The following is a 24,897-nucleotide window of genomic DNA, read 5'->3' on the forward strand; positions in this document are numbered from 1 at the left end:
TTCCCACTGAAATAATTGTAAATCCTTGCAGACAAGGATACTAAAAGGAACTGAATTTAATAACAACCTGAAAACCTTCTGAAACTACACCAGATGCCAGAGAAAAGACAAGGTGTAGGCTGTGTAGCTGGTTGGTTCCTCAAAACTGTCACGAGATGACCTCTTTCCTTACAGTTGGAGAAGGATTGATGGCTCTTTTTCCTTGGGGAAAAATTTATGATTCAGTCCTCACAAAGGGGGAAACAAATGCTTCATAAGAAATCCCCTGCTGAGTTAGAACCTCTGAAGACATTAATGGTGGTAACCAATGTCACTTTCATGTTGCTAAAGACCCTCAGATGCAGGCGTGGCCAGCCCCACCCCGACACCCCCCATTACTTTAAGGTTAGGGTTACATGCAGTTTTCAGTGATGAACCACTACCTTCACATTGCATGTTGCCTGAAATCAGGTTAACAGATATATTTTCTTTATTGTTGTAATTTCCAACAAACAAGTGCTTGAAAATACTTGGCTTGGTTACCCAGTGTCATTAATATAGCAGCTTCTGGCTCAGGGTCATGATGCCACAGGAGGTGTGAGCTGCCACAAGAGGGATCAGGACTTTAACAAAATATTCTGAAGTGGATCTATAAGATCCACAGAAATGGCCTGGCAGCTGGGAACGCATGTGACATTGGTCAGTTGAGTGTGACATAAACCCATGATGCTGTTGAAAAACGAAGCCCTACTCCTCTTAAGGTTGCTTGTCCTTGCCAGCTCTCCCGTGCCATAAGGAATGAGTTATCTGAGAAATTACTTCATTAGCTCAGAAACAAGTTAAAAAAATAGGTTTCAGCTGAATCAACACCAGCAGAACCTAACTTACACAGAGTCTTGGATATATTTCCCAATTAATAACAATTACTGAAAATCGTAGAGGTGTGGGCAGAATGGACCTCTGGAGGCCTCAGGTACAACTTTCTGCTCGATCCAGGTTTGCCAGCAGAAGCAGACAAGATAGTGTATTGACTGACCCACATGGTGTGAGCATCTAGTGACTGCCTTCTTGTCCAGGACACTGGTAGAGTGGTAGAGCCAGAAATGAGATAGTGGTTCTGTCTTCACTCTAGAGCCGCTGGTTCTTTTCTTGCTGATGAATGCTTATGACTATGGATCAAAATGTCACTGTCAGGCTATGGAACAACTTGGAGTGCTCCAGGGTCTGAGTCCATCCAAATGACAGTTTCACAAGTAGAAAGTCTTCAAACAGGGTGGGTTGGTTTTGGCTGCGGTTTTCTTTGTGAGGTGGTGGCTTTTTGCCTTTGTGGGGTTTTTGTTTGTTTGTTTGTTTGTTTTTCTTTTGTTTGTTTGGTTTTTTGTGTGTGGTTTTTTGGTGGGTTTTTGGTTTTTTTGGTTTTTTTTGTGTGGTTGGTTTTTGATTTTTGGGGGTGGTTTTGGTGGTGTGTGGTTTTTTTTGGGTTTTTTTTGGTGTTTTTTGGGTTTTTTTTGAGAGCTCGGCTATGGAAAAATATTTAATTTGTCAAAGTCATAGTGACTTTTAGGCCATGTCCCTTTAGAAATACTGACCTAACAATAGTACTAATCAGAAAGTATGGCATTTATAGTATCTTAATGGCATGCACCCAAAATAGATTCTAGTTATATCAGCAAGTTGACAAGCTCATATGGTACAGATAACTCTTGTAATTAATTTCTAAAAGTCACAAGAACTGTAAAGTTGGTGTGGGTGGCGTTTACTTTTTATTGAAATAATAAATTGCTAGAATCACATTTATCTGGGTATTACTACAGATTTACTTGAAGGTAAATTAAATCACAATCAGAAACCTCCCAACACTGTTAGGATAAAACTGTTAATTTTCCTCATTTATGTTAATGATTCTGAGAAGTATGGGCTCTAATTAGAACATGAATAGAGAACACACTGTGACCTGCTGGTTCTTAAGGTCTAGTAAGTGTAACTTTCTGAGGTACATTCTTTCCAAAGCACTCCCCTTAAATAGGTCACATCACTCACGATGCTGGTACCACACATTCATTAGAGAAGCACAGGATAGTAATTCCTATAATTAAAGTTGCCCAACATTTTCATGATAAAAGCATGTTCAGAGTTTCTTATAGGTTTAACAGGTTTTAATGCTCTAAAGTGAAATTTTCTGTAATGGATAGCTGTATCAGAATAAGTACTTAAACTAAAAATGTAATTATTGTTTTTTAGACACATAATAAGTAATTACTCTCACTCTCACTTTTCAGTACTAGCGTTTGGTTCAGTTTGTAGGACATGTGTGCTTTGGGAAAGGAACTTAATTCCATAAAGACTGGAGCTAAATCAGCCATGTTGTATATCCCTGAAAATTACAGTTCTTGTGTGAATAGAAACAAGCTAATTCTTTTGGCTAAATTCTCTGCAAATTGTCTGCACCAAATGTTCTCCAGGGAAAGGGCACAGACAAGGTCTAGAACCACACACAGACTCAGGCTGCCATGTGGACATCATGCAGCTGCCTGCACTAATGTCCAACCCTGTAAGCTCCCAGTGGACATGCACAAAATGAAAAAAAATCTTACAAAGCTATTCAAAGTGTCAGGTCATGATCAGAGGATATGCTAAAATCAGCTCTAAGTCAGTTGGGATCAAATAAAAAATGTTGCAGCCCCAGGTATCTATGGATACCATGGCTGGAGCTCTACCCTCAGGGAAGGTGGGGATTACTTGTTCAGGACCATGTTGACTATTGACTAGCGGCAAGCTTATTTAAGCCAGGGAAGCATGACAGGACCCCTCTCAGATGAAAAGTAACATTTCAAATGGTATTTTTCTTCTGCCTTGGTAGATGGAGTGTGAGAGGTTAAACAGAGCCTCCTGCTGCTTAAAGTGCCCCCTGGAATGCAGACTCGGTCTTCACTGATCTCCAGGATCCTTTAAAGCTGGCGGAATGTGTCTGTTCAGTAACATCAGCCAGCTTTCAGCCCCCTCCCACATGCCCACTGGATCCCATGGACTCATGTGGGCTGAGAGTTCTCAAGAGATTTTTTACTTGATCTTGTTTCTGAATCCTGTCTCAAAGCTCAGAGACCTGGGGGACTTCCTTGGTGGAGAGTAAGACCAGGAAAGCATTTGATGTCACTCGGCAGTTGCAGCTCTAGTTGACCTCTGGCTTTCCTAATACCATCTCTGGATGCTGAAGTATTCCTATTCCACTTCAGTAGCCTGTCCTTGCTTCCATCTCGTGTATACGTTTTTTGTGTTCGTTCACAAGTTCTATGTTTACCAAGTTTGTCTCCCAACACATTTACTTATTCCTCTGATTGCTGGGACGGACTGTTCCTCTCTTGGTCATGAGTATCAGATACAGTTGGGTGTCCAGCTGAACTAGACAGCCTGTCAAGCAAGTGTGGTAAGAATTTGTCCCTAACACACTTTAGAAAACACATGGATTTCTTGTGCCCACTGTCTTGCTAATTCAACTGATAATGCAGCTTGCACCAGCAATCATAAAACTCCAAATAGTATTGTCTGATCTACAGACATATGATGAAGACAAACATTTATTTAAAGATAGGTAATCTGTATGTAAAGGTAGGTATCCTGTGTAGTGTGGTCAACATGTTGGAGGGAAGGGATGCCATCCAGAAGGACCTGGACAGGGTGGAGAGGTGGGACTTAGAACTTCTACAAAGCTCAACATGCCCCAGCCACAGGCACACAGAAACCCCCCCTGTGCTGGGCTGAGCCCCCAGCGTGGGCAGCAGGGGAGGGGGGATTCTGCCCCTCTGCTCCGCTCAGCTGAGACCCCACCTGCAGAGCTGCCCCAGCCCTGGGGAACAACATCAGGAGCACGTGGAGCTGCTGGAGCCACTCCAGAGGAGGCCACAGAGATGCCCCAAGGGCTGGAGCCCCTCTGCTCTGGAGCCAGGCTGGGAGACCTGGGGGTGCTCACCTGGAGAGGAGAAGGCTCCAGGGAGAGCTCAGAGCCCCTTGCAGGGCCTGAAGGGGCTCCACAAGAGAGGAGTCTGGAATGACAGGACAAGGGGGAATGACTTCCCACTGCCAGAGGGCAGGGTTAGGTGGGATATTGGGAATAAATTCTTGGCTGTGAGAATGGTGAAGCCCTGGTACAGGGCCAGAGAAGATGTGGCTGCCCCATCCCTGGATGTTCAAGGCCAGGTTGGATGAGGCTTGGAGCAACCTGGTCTAGAGGAAGGCGTCCCTGTCTATGGCAAGGGGTGGAATGAAACGGGCTTTAACGTTCCTTGGAACCCAACCCATTCTGTGATGTTTGTTTTTCCTAAATTAGTGCCATTCATTTATTTTTATCAAGTTTTGTCAGTTCTGCTGTTATATTCCTGATGGAAAATTCTCCCAGCAGGCAAACCAGATGGTTTCAATGTAATGTGTGGTACTTGCAAAAGGAATTAGGAGCCTGGCCCTTGGGTTCTGCCTTGTGCTAGTGTGATCGCTTGTGAGGGATGTAGTCAAAATGATGGGCACCATGCATGCTGTTGTTAAATGAGCCTTGAAGGTACCATTAGGGGTAAGATGAGATTCATGGATTGCTTGGTTTCTACCCCCTATGCCAGCTGCTGTTGACTAATGCATAGAGACTGAGACCATGCAGTCAGGGGAGCTCTGGCGCACCAAACAAAGCAGTCAACAAAATATGGGGCACCAAGAAAACGAGAGCACTAGCATGGTTATATACTGTACTCTTTGGACTGACACTCTTCTGACCATATAACCCTGCTGCACCTACATTTTGAGCAGTGTGGACTGCTGTAGAGCTAGATGTCACACAGAACAGCAAACACACATGTGTGGGATGGAGCAGCGTCCTCCCGAAAACAGAGAGTTTCAGTCTTACGTCTGGAGAAAAGGCTCAGAAAGGTATGACCCACGACCAACGTGAATGGTGTGAAGCTGTGTTATGGGAGGTTTAAGTTGGATAGTAGGCAAAGGTTCTCCCAGAGGGTGGTCAGGCACTGAACAGGCTCCCCAGGGCAGTGGTCACAGATCCAAGGCTGCCAGAGCTCAAGGAGTGTTTGGACAATGCTCTCAGGACCAGGGTGGGATTGTTGGGGTGTCGTCTGCAGGGCCAGGAGTCCGACTCGATGATTTCGCTCGGATATTCGATGAGCCAATGTTCAGGCTGGCAGCACCCCAGAGGAGTCCTGTCCCAGAGCAGGCGCTGCACGGGGATTGCTGCCCCGCGACGGGCCCGGGCAGCGGCACGAGGAGCACAGGAGGCGAGCACAGGATGTGGCACCAGGAGCAGCACATGGCCGGCCCGCCGGGGCTCCGCAGCCGCGGGAGGAGCTGCGGAGGGCAAGGCCGCGCACGGAACGGAGACTCGCAACTGGCCCCGCTCCGACGGCCGCGGCCGCCACGGTACACACGGTGCACGGGCCGCAGGGAGCGATCGGGCCAACGGGGGCCCCGTAACGAGCCGGCCCACGGAGACGCTGCCCAGACCGCCCGCCCGAGCTGCTGGAACCGATCGGACACCACGCGGGGCCCGCGAGTCCGCCGGGGACGGCCCCGGCCCCGGCCCCGGCCCCGGCCCCGGCCCCGGCCCCGGCCCCGGCCCCGGCCCCGGCCCCGGCCCCGGCCCCGGCCCCGGCCCCGGCCCCGGCCCGCCCCGCCGCGCACGCGCGGTGCCGTCCCGGAGCGGCCGTAAATCGGGGCGTGCGCGGCGCGCGGGGCTCGCGCTGAGCGGTGTCGCCCGGCCGCGCGATGCATTGTGGGCGCGGCTGAGGAAGTAAAATGGCGGATCTGGCGAACGAAGGTAGGTGGGAGTTGCAGGCATCGCTACCCTGGCCCACACCGGCCCTGCGCCGTCGAGGGCTCGGCTCGGCTCGGCTCGGCTCGGCCCGGCTAGGCTCGGTTAGGCTAGGCTAGGCTATCCTACCCTACCCTACCCTAGGCGTCCGGGAGCGCCACCTCCCCGCGGCCGTCCCGGCCACTGTGGGGCGAGCGGCCGGACAAAGGAAGCGCCTTGGCCGGGCCACCGCGCTGTCCGCGAGGCGGGGGCGGCCGGGGTTAGGCTGGGGTTGCGCCCTCAGTGCCTCCCGCGGGTCGGTGTTCCCTGGACGCGGACAGCGGACTCGGTGCTGGGCACGGGCCCTGGAGCGCGGCAGCGAGCGCTGCGTCTCGGCCCCGGCTCTGAGCCGCTTTGTGCCCCGCCTTGTCTAGTTGCTTTTTGAAGTTACTGTCCACAACTTTCGCACCACTGTAAATCTTTTGCTTACATTCATGTTAATCCTTTCTTTAGTTAAAGGATTAATAGAAGGGCTATGTAAAACAAGATGGGGTATCATAGTAGATGCATTCTATTTTTTTGAGCTGAAAACATCACAGGTCCACTAGTAAAGTGGCTTTATTTTTTCTTCTGAAGAGTGTTAGGAGAACCTGGGCAGCAATACTCCAGTATTTGGGTATTCTGCCCCAAGGTGTGTATAGTGGTGTTTTAAGTGGCAGTGGGTATCTATATTTTGCCTTTGGGAATGACAAACGTCTCTCAGTGTTTTGACAAAAGCCAGTTTGCCCTGCTGTCTCTGTTGTTTCTCATCATTCTTCTCAGGTAATGTCAGAGGGAAAGAAATACCCAGAGGGAGGTGAATGAAAGTGTGTGTGAGGCCCCTTCTTTCAGGACTGTTTCTTACTTTTGAACTCTCTGTCAGTGGCAATTACTGTTCCGATATTAACGTTAAACAACAGGAAGCAAATAAATTTTGTAGGTGCAGCCTTTGAATATGAAGCCTACAAGCAGTTAACAATACAATTACACTTAACAAATCCTGTGATGCAGCATGTCTTGGGCTGTTGGCTTCCAGACTCAAGATGAGTTGTCAGTGCCTGAGGAGGCATGATAAGTGGTCTCAAGAATAGTAGTAGCCAAATCTGTAATGACTATTCGTGAGTAACTTAATGTCAGTATTTGCTTAATATACTGCCATTATATAGTATAATATAGTATTATATAGTATAATGATCTTATAATAAATTTGAATGGGTTCTTTTAGAACCAGAAGCTTGGCAATAGTTGTCTTAAGTCATGCAAGCCCCTCACTTTACCTCCCCTTTCTGCTGGAGAACATTAAGCTTAGCAGTTTACCAATATTTATTATGTCTTTTGATGACGACTTATTTTGTGATTCTATCTCTACTTCTGTTTTTCTGCAGGGTCTTATAGACTGTCTGGGATGGCAGGGGGAGTGTGATCCCATCCTTAAGACCCTTTCCTGCCTCCAGAGACTTACCTCACCTGCAAACCTCTTTAGTTCATATTCGGGTGTCTTTCCAGAGTTGTCACCTTCATCTGGTGCTGTTGTTTTTTCTTGCAGTAAGCATGTGATACAATCTTTCCTCAGATGAAGCAAGATTAGCTTGCTTTGGAACTGTTATTTTCTGCTCGTTCTAATATCATTGACTGTTGCTAGTTTTGTTCCCTTCAGTTCCATTTTTGAGGTGTATGTTCTTTGTGTAATAGTGGAAATACATGCACTTTCCGGAATTTGCATCTTTGTGCTGAAACTTGGAGAATTCCATAGTCTTTCTACTTGCCTTATTTGCAGTCTGTCATGGCTAGGATCTTCTCAGGTGATTGTTTTCTCCTCATTCTTAAACACATCAATTAGTTTTATTTTTCCGTTGTTTAGGTGAACACTTTACTTCCTTGTGCTCAGGTATTTTCACTTGAATATTTGAAGTAACTATTTTGGTACTGATAATTCTGTGACCTTCTGCATCATATTGGTCTTCTATTATTTATAGTATTTGATAGCTCAATGTTCATGTTCACAAAGAAGTGTGATTACAGCAAAGTTCTTAATGTTCCTTAATCCTGATTGATCTGTACAACAGTGCTGTCTCAATTATACTTCACTGTGAGGTGTGAAGCTAATTATTCTTTGACGCATAGTGGACACAAGTACCTAGAATGAGGTTTCGGTCATTCTTCCAGACTGTTTTTGTTTGGCGTGTTTAAACAGTAGCTTTTATTGTTTGTTCATGCAGGTGAAACTCAAGATTCATACCTGTTTGATTACTGCAATAAACCTTTTTCTGGCCTTGAAAAGTGCTGAGTTTCATGCTGCCTGTATCTTCTCATCTTACTAATGCAAAGCTCTTTTAACATTTACCATGACAGTCATCTTTCAATTCATTGATTGGTGTTTCTGTTTCCAACAGTGTATTAGTTATCTTTACCTTCTAGGTTCTGATGTCTCTCTTAGACTACTGAATGTCTTAAATCACCGCTGAGCTGCAGTACTGCCTCCAAGTAACCATTCTACCCATGTCCTTGGCAACTTCAAACTATTTAATGGATAATCTTTCTGTGATGCATTTCTTCAAAGCTACAAGCATTTCCTCTAATAATTACTTAATTTATTTCATTCTTATTGTTCCTCAAATCTTTTTCATTCACTTGTCTTTCCTTTGCTTCTATTGAGTAGGTGAAATGGTTGACACTCCAATATCACTCTTTATATTGGAGTGATGGCCAACTATATCTTGACAGAAGAAGGTTGTTGGTTTAAGGAGGTCCTCTACTGCACAGAGGGGGGATGAACGATAAGGTAGTCCTAGTGCCACTTTCCAAAGAAGTTTGTACTGTGAAGTTTCCTAAGAACAGATCCTGGTCTTGGCATTGCCTGTCATGGTGAGAGATGAGCTGATAAGTGTGGAGCTAATGAAGAGGAGGAGAGAGTAACTTCTCCCTAGCTGTGTGAAGTTTGATTGACTTTGCTGCAAAGATTTAGTGACATTGTGGTAAAGGTTTTGGGGACTGTTATTGTGAGGGTGATTATTGAAAACCAGGATTTTAGAATGGTAGGCGTAGTTGGTATTGGTACTAATGTATAAAGTAGTTACTAAATATTCTTAGAAACTTTCTTTGAAGTCTTTGGTACTTCACTGCCACATGTGTGAAGTGACAGTTTTAAGACAACCCAGCTAGAGTACCAAAGAGAACTAGCAACTTCCTGTCAGTCCCATATATTCATAGGAACCTGAATGCTTCTCATTAACTTGCAGCTAATACACAGCTAGTAATTTGCTTGTCTGTAAATTACTACTGAAGCTGCACTTTCAAGACAACAGGATCCCTTTGTGTGGAGAATGAATTACTTTATATTTTCAATGGCTGAAAGGTGATACAAATTTTTCTTAGGGCTAAAATTTGATGGATGTATTCACATTTCCCTTCAGGAGGTATCTGCAGCTTACTTGGCTTTATGAAATTGCTGAGCATACGGTTCACAATTATAACAGGTTTACTGTGTGTAACTGCCTTACATTAATTAGAGGCTAGAGAGCAGTGCTGCAGGAAGGGACCTGGGGGTCCTGGTCAATGGCAACTTGGATCTGAGTCAGCAGTGCCCTGGAGCAGGAGGGCCAACCGTGTCCTGGGGGACATCAGGCACAGCCAGGCGAGGGAGGGGATTGTGTCTCTCTGCTCTGCACTGGGGCAGCCTCACCTTGAGTTCTGGGGGCAGTTTTGGGCACCACAGTATAATCAAAGACATTAAGCTTATAGAGAGTGTCCAAAGAAGGGCCAGAAGGAATGGGAAGGGTCTAGAGGGGAAGCCGTACGAGGAGCTGCTGAGGGCACTTGGTTTGTTCTGCCTGGAGAAGGGGAAACTGAGGGGACACCTCAATGCAATCTTCAGCCTCCTCATGAGGGGGGGAAAAAAAGCTGAGGGGCAGGTACCAGACTCTACACTCTCATGACCAGTGACAGAGCTTGAGGAAACAGCATGAAGCTGAGTCAGGGGAGGTTTAGGTTGGATACCAGGAAAAGGTTTTCCACCGAGAGGGAGGTTGAGCACATAAGGCTTCTCGGGGCAGTGGTCACAGCACCAAGCCTGAGTTCAAGGAGCATTTGGACAGTGCTCTGTCACATGGTGGCCTTTCTGGGATGTCCTGTGCAGAGCCAGGAGCTGGACTCGATGTTCCTGATGGGTCCGTTCCAACTCAGCATATTTTATGATTTTATGAAATGCACAGAAGGTGAGCAAACTGAAGTAGGTCCTTTCAAACTAATCAATATCATTTCCTTGCCAGACTTGTAGGATGCTGCCATTGCTTCTGTGCTGTTTTGGGGCAGGGTTTGCCCTGTTTGTTTATTCTACTTGTCTCATGGTAGCTTTTAGACAGAGGAAGGTCTGCTGTTACTTTGAGGGGAAAGTGTGGCACTCACCACTGACTCTGTTTGCAGACTCTAGCAACAAGATCTTTTTTTTCCCCCATGGTGACTTCAGATGTATTAGTGGGTGCAAAGTTAGGCTGAGTGACAAGTAATTCACACCTAGACACCTTAAAGATCTAGTTAATTGACAAGATAGAGCTATCTAAATGCTTTAATATTTTGTTAAGACTTTTTGGAATTCTTGATAAATATTTTATCTACATTGCAAAGTAGTTGGCCTGCCTCATGGCTTTCTTTTTCCTCTTATATGAAAATAAGCTACTCTTTTCTTTTCTGACTTGTAACATTTGCAGAAGTATCTCTTTTTCCCCGTGTCAGTTCTATTCATCGTGACATCATTTGTGAAGTTTGGCCATAAATGATCCATTAGTGTTTCTCGTTCTTTCTGTCATGAAGTATGTCTCTAGATTTTGCTTGTGGAGGTCTTTCTGCAGATCAGCTCTGGGTGTGGCAGCTTGCTCTTTGCTTTGAGTCTATTTTTAGCTATTGAAAGAGAATCTTGTGTTGTTAGCAACACCTTTAGAATTTTATAGTGCTGCAAATTGTCTGTATCTCTTAATACGTTACATTTAGCATGATTATTCTGCTCTTCATAACGTAAATGGTGAAAAAAATCCCCAAGAACTTTTTTTGTGGCCTGCAATGTTCCAATAAGCATAATTAAACCTAACTTTGAACTTTTATTTTCTTGGCTCTCAGATAAGTATTTCACAAGTGATAAATTACTGCTCTGAGTATTTTCAGTCAGCTAACAGCCTAATTGCTGTTCTTTTTAACACTCATTCATTGTTCACAGGTCTGGTACACCTTTTCTCTCAGGTGATATATTACATGAGTTACAGTTGGAGTAGCTATTTTCAACTTCTATGCTTCTGGTGTCGAAGAGTGCTTCTTGAAATCCAAGCAAGGACTCACTTGCCAAGAAGTTGCAGTGCAGTTTTGGTTTTTTCTCCCCTGCCTCATGTAGTTTACCATGTAATCAGGAACTATTGCATTTCTAAATGTAATTTGGAGCAAATTTAAAATGAAAAAGTGTTTGAAACATTGTAGTTCTTAGCTTTAAAAATAAATTTTCCTCTTAACAACATGGCTACAGCAGATCTGGTGAGGTCTTGAAAGTTGTTTTCATAACATGGTTCCTTCTAAAATTTAAAGATTAGTGTGAATCACCAAGGTATTTGGTGATCTGGGTTGCATGTCCTGTGAGGAGACTGGATGTGTTCAGCCTAGAGGAAAGAAGTCTTCAGAGAGGCACATTTGGAGCTTATCAGGGTGTGTGAGGAGGTTATTAGATAGACAGACCCAGGCCCATCAGAGTGGTGTATGTTGGAAGGACAAAAGACAAAAGGTGGAATGAGGTGTTCAGGCTGGAAATAGAGGAAAGGTTGGGTTTTTTGAGGTGGTAGTGGGTTTTTTTTCAGTCAAGCAGTAGAAGAGATTACCCTGGGAGGCTGCTTAGCTTCCATCTTTGAATGTTAAGACCAGGCTGAATAACCTGATTAGCCTGGCCTAACAACATAACTGACCTTACTTGAAGCAGGAGATTGGACTAGAGACCTCGAACCTGAATTATGCTGTGCCCTTATGGTAGAGGCACAATGGGCTCAGCAGTGAAGAAGGTGACTGCTTTTTTGGCACTTGTCACTGCTGTGCCATGAGATATACTCTGTGAGCCTGAGAATTCTACAGAGATACACACTTGTGCAGGTGTTTCTATTTTCATAAGAACCGTAGAATGGTTTGGGTTAGAAGAGACCTTTGAAGACATCTACCACCAACACACCACCCCCCCATCCCCCCAGTGTTCAGGGACACCATCCACTAGACCAGGTTGCTCCAAGCCCTGTCCAGTTTGGCCTTGAATGTTGGCAGGGATGGAGCACCCACAGGTCCATGAAGCAACCTGTGCCAGGGCCTCAGCGCCCTTGCAGGGAAGATTTTCTTCCTAATATCTAATCTAAATTTACCCTCTGTCAGTTTGAAGTCATTCCTCCTTGTCCAAAGTCCCTCTTCAGCTTTTTTGGAGCCCCTTTAGGCGCTGGAAGGGGCTTTAAGGTCTCCCCAGAGCCTCCTCTTCTCAGGTGAACACCCCCAGGTCTCCCAGCCTGGCTCCAGAGCAGAGGGGCTCCAGCCCTTGGGGCATCTCTGTGGCCTCCTCTGGAGTGGCTCCAGCAGCTCCACGTGCTCCTGCTGTTGTTCCCCAGGGCTGGGGCAGCTCTGCAGGTGGGGTCTCAGCTGAGCGGGGCAGAGGGGCAGAATCCCCCCTCCCCTGCTGCCCACGCTGGGGGCTCAGCCCAGCACAGGGGGGGTTTCTGTGTGCCAGTGCCTGTGGCTGGGGCATGCTGAGCTTCTTATCCACCTGCACCCACAAGTCCTTCTCCCCAGGCCTTTTCTCAATCCATTCTATCCTCAGCCTGTGTTTGGGATTGCCCTGACACATGTGCAGGAGTTGCACTTGGCCTTGTAGAAGTTCATAAGGTTTGCACAGTCCCACCTCTCCAGCCTGTCCAGATGGCATCCATTCCCTCCAGCACATCAGCCAAAGCACACAGCTTGGTGTCATTGGCAGACTTGCTGTGGGTGCCCTCAATCCCACTGTTCATGTCACCAACAAAAGTATTAAATGTTGCTGGTCTCAAACTTGATCTCCACTTGGACACTAAGCTATTGACTGCAATGCTGAGTGCAGCCACCAGCCAATTCCTTATCCAGGGAGTGGCCCATCTGTCCAATTTAGAGACAAGGATCACCATGGGACAGTGTCAAATGTTTTGCACAAGTCCAGGTAGACTGTCAGTTGCTCTTCCCTTGTCCACCAACACTGTAACACAATCATAGAACTCCACCAAATTTGTCAGGCATGGTTTACTGTAAGTGAAGCTGTGTTTCCTCTCACCAATCACTACCTTATTTTCCATGTGCCTTAGCACAGTTTCCAGGAGGGTCTGTTCCACGATCTTGCCAGGTGCAGAAGTGAGGCCGGCCAGCCTGTAATGCCCCAAGTCTGCCTTTTCTCTCTTTATGTAAATGGGGGCTATGTTTCCTATTTTCCAGTCACTGGGAACTTCCTCAGATGGCCACGACTTCTCAATGAATGGAAAGTGGCTTAGCCACTTCCTCTGACAGTTCCCTTAGGACTCATGAATGCATTTCATCAGTTGGATGGACTTGTGCACCTTCAGCTTCCTTAGATGGTCTCAAGCCTGTTGTCCTATAGCAGGTGGTCCTTCATTGTGCTAGTCCCTGCTGCTTTTGCCTTTTATAACTTGGGTGGAGTGTTTGGAGCACTTCCTGGTGAAGACAGTGTCAAAAATTGGGTACCTCAGCCTTCTCCATATCCACGGTAACGAGGTCTCCTATTTCCTGCTGGAGAAGGCTCATGTTTTCCCCAGCCTTTCTCTTATCACTAATGTACCTACAGAAGCTTTTCTTATTGCCCTTAACCCCTTGGATTTTTTTCAGTAATGAGTCATTTCATGCTGCAATAAAGGTCTGACACCATGTGGCTGCTAGAGGTGCACCAGCTGCCATGGTTGTGTTAGTGTGAACGGATGTTTTGTCTAGCTGTGAGAAAGGTGGTTGACATGGGAGAGTTTGCTACAGCTACTAGTGGTCACATATCTAGGTTAAAAATCTCATATTAAATGGTATATATGACTTGAAGATGATATCTCTGCATGAGCTATTGAGGTAGTATTTTCTGTTTCTGCATTCTGATTTCCAGCTTGTGAAGGAAGCTCAGCAGATTTATTAGTACATGTTTTTCTGACAGCACATAGGGATTTATCGATAGCTAATGACTTGATGGCAAAATATGTTAAAGAAATTTAGCCTGTGAAAGCCAGCTCTTGAGGTTTTTGTAGTTATTCATGCAGGTTGAAATACCTGTAATGTGAATAAACTGCAGGAAGGAGTTCTGTGAATTCAGTTGGTTTTCCGTTGTGGATTCAATTTGATTTGACAGCCTTAAACCATTCAGGTTTGTATGAGTTCCAGATCTTGAGACTGGAGAGGTACTGTCTCTGATGCTAATTACTGAAGTTTTGCTTTCCTTCTTACATGCTTGGGCTTTATCTGAGCACCTTCATCAAGACTGACTTGGTTAGAAAATTGACATTTGTTTTCTCCACCTCTTTGTTCTGCCATGTTTCTGTCTGCTTCTCTTGTTACAGTGGTGATACTGTAACACGATGTATCAAACAAGGAGGCCCGTGGAAAAGAAATATATATGGACTGATTCTTGATAGATGTTTCAGAGATGTTTCATTTCCCAGCCTCATGGCCGGGATCTGCCGAGGAACTGCGGCAATCACGGGACCCGAGGGTCCCTGCCCGCGCAGGAAACACAAACCAACCCATGGGGAACGAGGCTGAGCAGGGGCAGGGAAACCCCGTGTCTCCCCTCAGGGCCACTCTCCCAGGGCTACATGGCAGGGGGAGGGACCCCGACATTTCACCCGTTTATTTTTAACAAAAAGAGATTTAAAACTTAACATTGAAAACAACAAGGACAAGTTCAAAACAAAACAAGCCACCCTCCTGAGTCTTTGAATGTCCAGACAGATTCTGTGGAACATCTTAAGGCTGACAGAAGGGACACATGACTCTCTGGGCATGCTTTGTGGGGAAACTGAGGCAGCAGAGAGTTTAATTTCTTCCCTTCCCCTTTTCATCCCCCCCTCAGCATTGGAAAGGGATTTTTGGGGAAACAATTGGCAAAGGCATGGTTTTATGAGGGAAACCATGGGTGGAAAAAAGGATTGGGAATACACTGGGGGTAGTAGAATACAGGGTAAAAGGGAAAGGTGGGATTAGGAAAGGGAGACTGTAGGAGAGGCTTATAATGGAGATATTGTCTAACATGACTACGATTTTTAGCATGTATACTGCCTTTTACAGAAACACCATCAGGCCCAGTGACCGCTGATGTTTGTAACCCTCTTCTACCTTGCACAATTTTGAATTCCACCACCTCTCCATCTCCCAAGCTTGGGATGCATTTTTCAGGGTTATTCTTTTTAATAGCAGTTCTATGAATGAATATGTCTTGCTGGTTGTCACATCTTGTTATAAAACCATAATTTTATTTAACATTATACCATTTTACTATTCCTAAAATCGTAGCTACAGTGATCTTTTCCAAGTGGCTGCTGTTTTCTGTCTCACTGTGTTTTTGCTTTCTCTTTCGCTTTCGGTCGCTCCTGTGTTGGAATTGTCGGGGCTGCTCGTGCTGCCGGGGCCGCCAGAGCTGCTGGTGCCTGAGCGCTCTTCCCGGGGTCGCATTCGGGGCCACGCGAGCTGGGCTAGGCCGCGCCGCTCAGTTCTCCGTGCGTCGCCGCTTCTGCTCTCAGCTGCGCTGCCAGGCGCTGCGCCCACGTCTCGGCCGGGCCTCCGAGCGATGACCCCTCCGCACTCTGCTCCAGCGCGCGTTTCGGCTGGGCACGGCTCCGCTCCACCGCCGCCAGCCGCCGCCCGCGCGCCGCCCCTCTCGTTCGGGCGCTCACGGGGCTCGCTCCACCACGCGCTGCGCGGGGCCGGGCAGGCACTGCTGAGTCGCACCACTCCCGCTGTGCCTCGCTCTGCCACCGACACTGCGGCCCGCGTGGCTCCGCCCGCGCGTGGGAACTGCCTCGCTGCTGCTCGCAGAGCGCTCGGTGCACGTAGCCTGGGTCGCACGGTCCCTCAGCCAGGCTTCCCTTCACCAGGACACAGCTGACATTGCTCAACAGTCTCAGTAATTAAATAATATTCACGAAAATACTCCTCCATCGGCATGTATTTTGACTCAAAAATTAACTGCGTCCAAACAGTATTCCAAAAGTCTTTGGTAAGAATTAAATCCCAAGAAACATAGAAAAAGTTCTTAAACAACCATGTCAAGAAGCGTTTCAGTTCCTTTTGAGCTTGAATTAAGCTAAACTTTACAAATCATTGTTCAAGAATCTTTTCAAGTTTAAGATAAATGTCCATATGTGGCTCTGAGAGCCAAGAGTCTTTCCACGGTTCCTCCATAGTTTAGATATGGAATAGCAAAACAAAACCAAGAAGAGGAATCCACAGTTTCTAGAATTTACTCACAAATCAGTCGCTGTCCTTAGGGATGGGGGATTGTTCTGCTTGCAATTCCCTACCATTTGTTACAGTGGGGATTCTGCAACACGATGTATCAAACAAGGAAGCCCGTGGAAAAGAAATATATAGGGACAGATTCTTGATAGATGTTTCAGAGATGTTTCATTTCCCAGCCTCATGGCCGGGATCTGCCAAGGAACTCCCACAATCACGGGACCTGAGGGTCCCTGCCCGCACAGGGAAACACAAACCAACCAATGGGGAATGAGGCTGAGCAGGGGCAGGGAAACCCCGTGTCTCCCCTCAGGGCCCCTCTCCCAGGGCTACATGGCGGGGGGAGGGACCCCAACATTCTCTGAACAAAAAAAGAAGTCTATTCCTCAGTTTTTAAGAACTATGTGCTCTGAACTGCTCCTCTCTTGGTGAAGGAGATCTCATGTTCTCTTACATGCATTCTCCCTGAAGTTTGAAGGTTGTGGTGTTTTCCTTCATCTATCATGCTTTATTTTCAAGTTGCTGACAGTTTTGTGGACCTGGCAGATCCATTTTATCGTAGGTCGTATCAGACAGCCTGGTGGAACAAAAGCATGCTTGAGAATGTGACTGTGTGGCCCAGAGTTTGGCTAGTACAAATAACAGTGGAATTCTTGTTTTGGAGCAGCACTTGACTGGAAAAACTGAAGAACTACCTAACATCTACATTTTTGATCTTCAAAAATAAAGCCTGGTATGAGGGTTCTTCATTTGATAAGGAAATATGGTATGTGTAAGTGTACGAAAAACATTAAGTGCTAGAGAGCTCTACATAAATGCATTTAAAAACATCACTAGAAATGGGAACCAAAAGCTGGACATTTGAATGGGAAACTTGACACTAGAATTTTTTACCAAGTGTGGAAATGGATGATTGAAGGCAGTAATACTTTGCTTTTGATGTCTTCAATGAAAACGTTGACCCAAAATTTAGATAAGGCTTAGAAAAATGTGCAGTATTTAATGAAGGTGGTCAGATTAGGCAGTCCAGTGATCCCTTCTTGCCTTGGGCTAGAATTAGGGAGGTGTTTCCACCATTGTGGTCTTGTTGCAGACTTCAGAAAGGACACAATGAACAAGTGTTCCCTGTGTCTGTTCCTGAGCAAGCTCTGGCACAGTTGTAGCTGTGAGTGCCTGTTGTCTCATTGTCATTCCTGACCCTGTCAGTTGGTCTTACAGTCAACAAGAGCAGTAGTGAGATTCTTGGACCTTGAATACTAGATGACTGTGTTCCTTCGGTGGACAAAGACTATCAAATGTTGCACAAGTGTTCCTTTTTCAGGTTGACTAACAGGCCTGGCCATAATTTGCTTTATTAGATCCTTTTGCCATTCTCATTTGTCATATCTGGACACAATCTCAAATAGTTGGGGTTTTTTCACTCTCTTTTGTTTCCTGTTCTTTCATCTAGTTAATTTTTTTTCCTGGGAGCTTTCTGCTGCTCCTGGCAGCTGTCTTCTTTTTTCCTGGCTGCTTAGTTTTCAATCACTGGACTCCATCTCCTATTTTGTTGTGTTACTTTGCATCAATTTCTCTGGCTACCCATTCCATCTTTCCTCCAGCTGTCCCATGCTTTCTCTGCGCTCTGCATTGTTGTTGGATCTGTTTTTCTTTGCTTTCTTCTCTCTCAGTACTTCAATCCTTTATTATAGAGTAGACAGACAAGTAGTTTTTTTGTTCGGTTCTCCTTGGTATTTGTGGAATTTGGTGCAGGAGTCTTGTAAGGTGTGTGTGACACAATCAAGTCCCACATTCTGGTAGATCTCCATATTGACTGGTTTGGCAGAGAGCATGCTACTTGCTACTGCAGCTGTAGCAGTAGCACTAATGAGCATTAAAGTATACATGGTATTAAGAAATAACTGTCACTTTGAAGTCAAGGGTTAAAAGCTTGGCCATTGCTTAAGTGAAGCCTCCCACAGGCAGGTTATACTGAGGCCAAGGGCATGAAAAGGGATCCCTGGCTTGTTTCAACACACTGTTTTTTGGGACAGGTATCACATTTAAGGGTCTGTATTGTTTTCACTTTTGAAATGGATTGTCTGCATTGCTCTTATTAATAAGCATTTTTAAGATTCAGATTTGATGGATAGATAAACTTAAAAAATAAAGGAGGAAAAAGAGCAGGCAAAATGATGTCATAAGTAGCTTAATTTCTTGATTAATTTTACCTTTTGTAGAACAAGTTATGCCAGTCTTGCAAGGTCAGTCTTGCAGTGTTTTTTGGTTTTGCTGGGTTATCCCTTTGAGTTAGATCCTCAGAAGAGTAGAAAGAGGCTCTTCCACCCTCACAATTAATTGCACAGTTCTTGTAATAATTTTCATAATTTTGTGTATGTCAACTAAAGTTTCACTTTTTCAGCCAAACTGATCTAACACTAGCAGGTCCCAAATGGACAGTTTAATCCCTTTTTCTTTATATGGTGATCCAAGTACTTTACTGATGCTGCAACTGATTTATGGAGGATTTTGTGATACTGTTCTTTTTTTAGGTGCAAGGTAATTCTTCCTGATGGCTTTATTTTTTTTTAATGGTAGCCTCTCAAGTTGTGAAAGCTTTAAAATTTTTCATTTTCTTAAATGTCTAGACTTGTTTATAAGACTGGATAATTGCAAAGGTGGAACTTTTTGGCTAATTTCTTTGCAAATCTAGCTCTCCCTAAATCCCATTTTCCAGACTGAAAGACAGACTGAAATATCGTACTCATCTTTAGCCCTACAAAGATACAGGAGGGCTGCCGACTGCATAGTGTGCATGCAGCTTCTCTTCAGATATAACTCACAGACAAGGTGTGTCAGATTGTTGAATTCTCACCTCTGCTTTATCACACACACTCCCCCTGTGTGTGTATACTTTTGTTATTCAGGACACGGAGGTAGTTGTGAAATCTCGAAGGACAATGGAAACATACATTAATTCTAGACATTAACTCTGTTCTTGTAGACTAGATGCTGATGTGCTTATTTAGAAAATAGCATCCTGCTAATAGTTGATTCAGAGCTTTAAGATGAAAGCACATGTGCTCTTAAATGATGCAGAAAAGACTGGTTCTTCTGTAATATGTGTGAAATACGCGGTTTGAATTTTAGACCTGCAAATAATGATTTAGGACCTTCCTAAAATTTTCAATGATAATGAAATACAAGTGTAATCAAATGTCAGTATTAGGTGACCTTTAAGAAAGGGGTTTGTGGGAGTGTACAGCAAACTCCCTTTTTATTAATGCGTGACAATGGGGAAGGAAAAGCGTCTGCTCAGCTAGTGAACTGCTGCAGCAAAGGGTCTTTTCTGTCTGATGTACCAAAGTATGGTACTAGCTTGAAAGTGATCTGGAGGAGAAACACAAATAGCTTTCAGATACTAGTTGTGTTATTCACCTTAAGACACTCATTTTTACTTTTGGAGATCAAGTCCTTAGAAACGTGTGTTACCAGGAACTGGTAGAAACAATATGTGTAACTGAGATTTAACCAGCTTAGGGATTCATTGTTGGTAAAAGCATCATAGAAGATAACATTTTCATGATAGTCAATATGAATGTGGTTGGAAAAAACCCCAATGATTTCTCTTTTTACAGAAAAACCTGCCATTGCTCCACCTGTCTTTGTATTTCAGAAGGATAAAGCACAGAAGGTAAGGAGATATTGATACTTTTTGTTCTGTTTTGTTCTTAGCCATGACTCCTTCCTTCCATGGTGATCAGCCCTTTGTCTGTATTGTCTTGAAGATGGCTAATAAAGCATTAACATCATTAATGGGCATAAAGCAACCAGGTACTGAAGGGCTAAAAGTGGGAAGATGTATGATAGTTTCACAATACAGGTAGCTCTTCAGACAGAAGATGGACCAATATGGGAGAAAAAGTGTTGTGAAGGTGTATCTTGAACATGTGGCAGAGGAGTGCTGGCACTTGAGTTGCATGACAAAGCTACAAAATTTCTTTTCTGATAATAGGGTTAAGATAAAGCAAAGAAAACTGGTCTAGATTATTGCTTTTCACCTCAGTGTATTTAAATGTCTCTCATATCTTTGGTTAGTAAGCTGTGAAGTGTCTAGTTTCCTTGGGAAATAGTAATTCTGTTCCCTCATCTCAATATACTATGGTATTTAATTCTGTCTGGTTAATAGTAAAAGCTATTAAGATTTATGGGGAAAAAGAATCAAGGGTACTCTTGTTTCTGTTGAAGATGGTGGGAACGAAGAGAAGTGTATGATAACACTTTCTGTTGGATCACTGGATTGTTTTGTTACCTGTGGGGTCAGAAATGTTTGAATTGAAATACTGAACCACTTTCAGTTGATAGCTTTTCTCTGGTTTGGAACAAGTTCCAGACTCAAGTTTTCTCACAGGTTCAGTAGGCATATTCCTCAGCAGGAGCTTGAAATCTTTTCTCAGCTTGGAAGGGCTTTAAGTCTGCTGTCCTCTTAATATTAGCTAATCAAATTAAATCTGCTGGAGAGAAGTACTTTCAAGACATTCTTTAAATTACATTTTTTACAGTGGCTGTTTATATATACCTTGGAATGAAGGGAGTGGTAGTGCTTGCACTACCAATTTTGATCAAGTTGCCTTTTAGGAAACAGCTCCCAATCACCCACTGTTGCTTAGACTGTTCTGAAGTCCTTTCTGAATTGCATCATGGTGAGTGTTCTCCACAGGTGTCCTTTAGCCTGGCAGTGGTGATCACAGCAGTGTGCAATCCTGGCAGAGTGACATGGTCCTGTGTCCTTTTTTGCTGGCCTGATCCTTACATGCCAAGATAGCAGTTCTTGTGCTCTCAAGTTCCTCCATGTTGTACCTTTGTTTCTGCACCCCTCCAGCAGCCTGCACACTCCATGTCTTCAGCGTTAGGCTGTGCAAGCTCCTGCATAGGGCTGTGAGACAGATCTGTTGCACTCTGATAGGTCTCAACAAAATATTTTTTTAAATATGTTAATTAAAGGCATAATGTATTTTGGGGCTGGTAGAGAGGATCCAGGGAGGGAGATCTGTGATTTAGTCTTCCCAGCTGCCTCTGAGGATGCTGAGGTGGTGCTGAACAGGGAGCTGTATTCCGGACAGCCTCTGCCTGGGCACAGAGTGGCTTTGTTGGGTGGAGGGTCAGTGGGTTCCCGAGCATCTTGAAGGCCACAGGAGTTAGAGATAAGTTATAAATTGATCTAAATGCCAGGTGGTGGTGGTGCTGTCAAGGGGGCTAGCCACTGTTGCTTTGGGCTTGGAATAAGTCTGGCTTGGCTGGGGAATAGGGCTTGTTCCTTGAAACAGATCAGAGAGTCTGATAGTAGCATCTGTCAGTTAGTTGCCAATTTTCAAAGTAGTAACGGACATAAATGCTTATGCTAAGCTATGTATTACGTGTATTAGGATTTTTTTAAAGGGGAAGGGGGAGTGATTAGTAATTTTAGTAGCTTTTATTGTGCTGTATTTGACACTGCAGAGAAGGACTTGTAGAAGCATCAGTGCTGTGCTTCTTGCAGTTTGATTAAATAAGGAGCTTGTTGCTCATGCCAGTAGGTGTTTTTTGTAGTATAGATACGATAGTAGTATAGTCAGAACATGGTGCTGTGAGCCAAAAGTAACAGCCACTTAAATCTATGCTGTGTATATCAGAACCTAGCATTCAGGCCAGCTTTAATAAACTTAATTAAGGAAAAGTGCCTCAGATCTTTTACTGTATTTTCCGAAAGACTTAATAGCTAAATATTCCCAATAAGAGTTAACTCTGTTACTGTTTCTGTAAAAGGTGCCTGGTTAAGTGCATTGCCTACCACAAAAAGCTATCCTTATTAAAGTTAGCAAGGAAATCCTGTAAACAGGAGTTTTTCCTAGAGCAGTATTTTAAAGAAAATGCAAAAGTAACTTCAAAATAGTTGTTAAACAACACACTACTTGAATACGTAATTTCTCTATGTAAATTACAATTTTAATTTAGCAAAATGTCTAGTCAAGTCACTTTTTTCTGTAAGCAAAAGTGTTAGTGGAGGCTTTTAAGTGCTGACACAGCAGTCTGACAGTAAGCTGAGGGGGAGAAAATGCATGGCATTGTGTATTCAGTTAACTGTCTGTGATGGTTGTTTATATGTGTGCCTGGTGTTTTTCCACATGAACCTGGACATCCTGACCAGAATTATTTCATTGCAGCATCTACAGATCATCTCAGTATTACAGCTGGGTTGATACAATTCAGCGGTCTTACTGACTTCTCTGGAACTACCAGTGTCTACTATTAAGTTAAATAATATTCTTTTTCCAGAAATCTTGACTTAAGTTTGTGCTTGGAAGGTGTCAGACATGTGGGTCATACCAACACCATGAAACACTTGAGGCTTGGGACAGAGTGGCTGGAAAGCTGCCTGGTGGAGGAGGACCTGGTGGTGCTGATCAACAGCAGCTGAACATGAGCCCTGGTGGCCAAAAAGGCTAATGGCACCTGGCCTGTAGCAGCCATAGTGTGGCCAGCAGGACCAGGGCAGTGACCGTCCCCCTGTGCTGGGCACTGGTGAGGCATTTCACATCCTGGGTTTAATTTTAGGCCCCTCATGACAAGAAAGTCATCGAAGGGCTGTAGCATGTCCAGTGAAGGGAACAGACCTGGGGAAGGGTCTGGAGCACAAATCTGATGAGGAGCAGCTGAGGGAGCTGGAGGGGCTCAGCCTGGAGAAAAGGAGGCACAGAGGAGACCTTCTCACTCTCTACAACTCCCTGACAGGAGGGTGCAGCCAGGTGGGGGTCAGGCTCTGCTACCAGGGAACAAGGGATAGGAGGAGAGGAAATGACCTCAAATTGTGCTGGGGTGGTTTAGGTTGGATACTGGGAATTTCTTCAGAGTCTCTGAAAGGACTGTCTAGCCCTGGCACAGCTGTCCAGGACAGTGGTGGAGTCCCCATCCCTGGAGGGATTTAAAAGCTTGGGTGGATGTGGTTGGGGACATGGGTTAGTGGTGGACTTGGCAGTGCTGGGGGAATGGCTGGACTCTGATCTTGGAGGAGTTTTCCAACCTGAACAATTCTATGGTTCTATGATCTTTTTCTCCACTAGAAATTGGAAAATATTCAGCATGTTCCAGGACAAAGTTCATACTAGTCTGGAAACTAATTTTTTAACTGCATCTTCCAGCTAAGGATGTATATACACCTGAATAAAACATCAGAACTTGCAGTTTGACATGTTTATTTAGAGGGGATAAAAAGTGCATGGTGTTCATAATGCTGCCTCTTAATTTTACTTTCAGTAAGGAGGTTTGAGTTGTTTTGTTTTGCAGTTAAAGACAGGATTAGTCTGTCCTTGTTTTCAATTTAGATGTCAATTAATAGTGGATGCCAAGTTGGCCATTACTAAATTTGAGCGAGTCTGCATTTTCATGATTTTCATGTCTCCTTAACTCTTTGAGAACTATTTTTACAATGTGTGAAATATAGTCTTGCAAATATCTGAATAGTAGTGCTGCTGTTCATTTTTCTAACAAGCAGAGTTTCTAGTGCTAACACCAGTTGGAAAATTGCATCAGCTTAAGACTCAAACTCTTGAGATCTGAAAGTAATACAAAGTCCGAACCTTGCTATGTTAGGCATAGAGTATTTCTGTTACTCCATTATCTATCCAAATGACTTATTTATGAGCTAAGCTGTGCTTTTCATAGCACTTTTAAAATTAAATATTTAAATTGATGGATACAACTTATATATGTGCTTAATATTAGACACTTGTTTGACTTGTGTTTCTGCTCTGAAACTGACTTTAGCTTCTGCCATGAAAAACCATTTCATGGCAAGTTTCTGGCCACAGGTTACTTGTAATTTTCTGATGTTAACTTTCAACATGCATTTCTGAGGTGAAAGTATTGGTTTTGGATTGACGCATTTTTAAGCAGGTATATTACCTCAAAAAAATTTAATCAGTAGCAGTGTAAAGAAACACTTTGTCCAGAAATATTTTTAAAGTAGTGTCATTTGTTCTGCAAGTGTGAACTTTGATAATCTGGTTGTTACTGATTGTCATCATGTAGGATCACTATGACCTCCCTAGTAACAGGTATAGGAAAAGGTAGATTCTCCACTCGGATTTAAAAAATTTTTGCACTTGAAAATGCCACTGTTTATGAAGTAGCTTGCACCTTGTCCTCTTCCTTCCACCAGCCTAGATTGGGGTATTGGTAGACTATAGAAAAGAACACTTTATTTCTAGTTTGTTGTATAACTAGTTTTGATCAGTGTACTGCTTTCCATATGTGAATTGTTAGTGGTGATCTTTTAAGAATGACTCTGAAAGAAGGTAGGTTATGTGATACTTGGGTCATGTTCCATACGGAAGTGGTACAAAAAGTTTAAGGGGTAACTGGGTTCTAAATGCAAAGGTTCTGGAATGAATAAGGGGTTATGCTGTTAAATTGTTCTAGCTGTCATCATGGTCTTAACTATGGAGTTATAAAAATAGGTATGGAGTTGTAAAAGTGATGTAGGTGATCAGAAGATGGCATTCCCAGGTAGCCTGGAGAGCAAAATCATGAGTTTAAAAAAATATTTTTAGATTATATGTAAAGTAGGGGTTAGTTGAAGTCCTGCTTTGATGCAGTGTTAT

The 24,897-nt window shown here is 44.2% G+C and overlaps 1 protein-coding gene across 5 annotated transcripts in view; it reads left to right on the forward strand.

The window, feature by feature from the left end:
• Positions 1 to 5,709: 5,709 nt before the first annotated feature.
• Positions 5,710 to 24,897, forward strand: part of LOC138102383 (ran-binding protein 3-like) — a 58,360-nt gene continuing 39,172 nt past the window's right edge. For all 5 annotated transcript variants that reach the window (XM_069000089.1, XM_069000091.1, XM_069000090.1 and 2 more), the window contains exons 1-2: positions 5,710 to 5,788; positions 19,897 to 19,952. In XM_069000089.1, coding sequence (XP_068856190.1) covers positions 5,767 to 5,788; positions 19,897 to 19,952 — 78 coding nt within the window. In that variant the 5' untranslated portion in view covers positions 5,710 to 5,766. The remainder of the gene's footprint in view (positions 5,789 to 19,896; positions 19,953 to 24,897) is intronic.

This window comes from Aphelocoma coerulescens, unplaced genomic scaffold (assembly GCF_041296385.1).
Source record: "Aphelocoma coerulescens isolate FSJ_1873_10779 unplaced genomic scaffold, UR_Acoe_1.0 HiC_scaffold_73, whole genome shotgun sequence".
Lineage (NCBI taxonomy): Eukaryota > Metazoa > Chordata > Aves > Passeriformes > Corvidae > Aphelocoma > Aphelocoma coerulescens.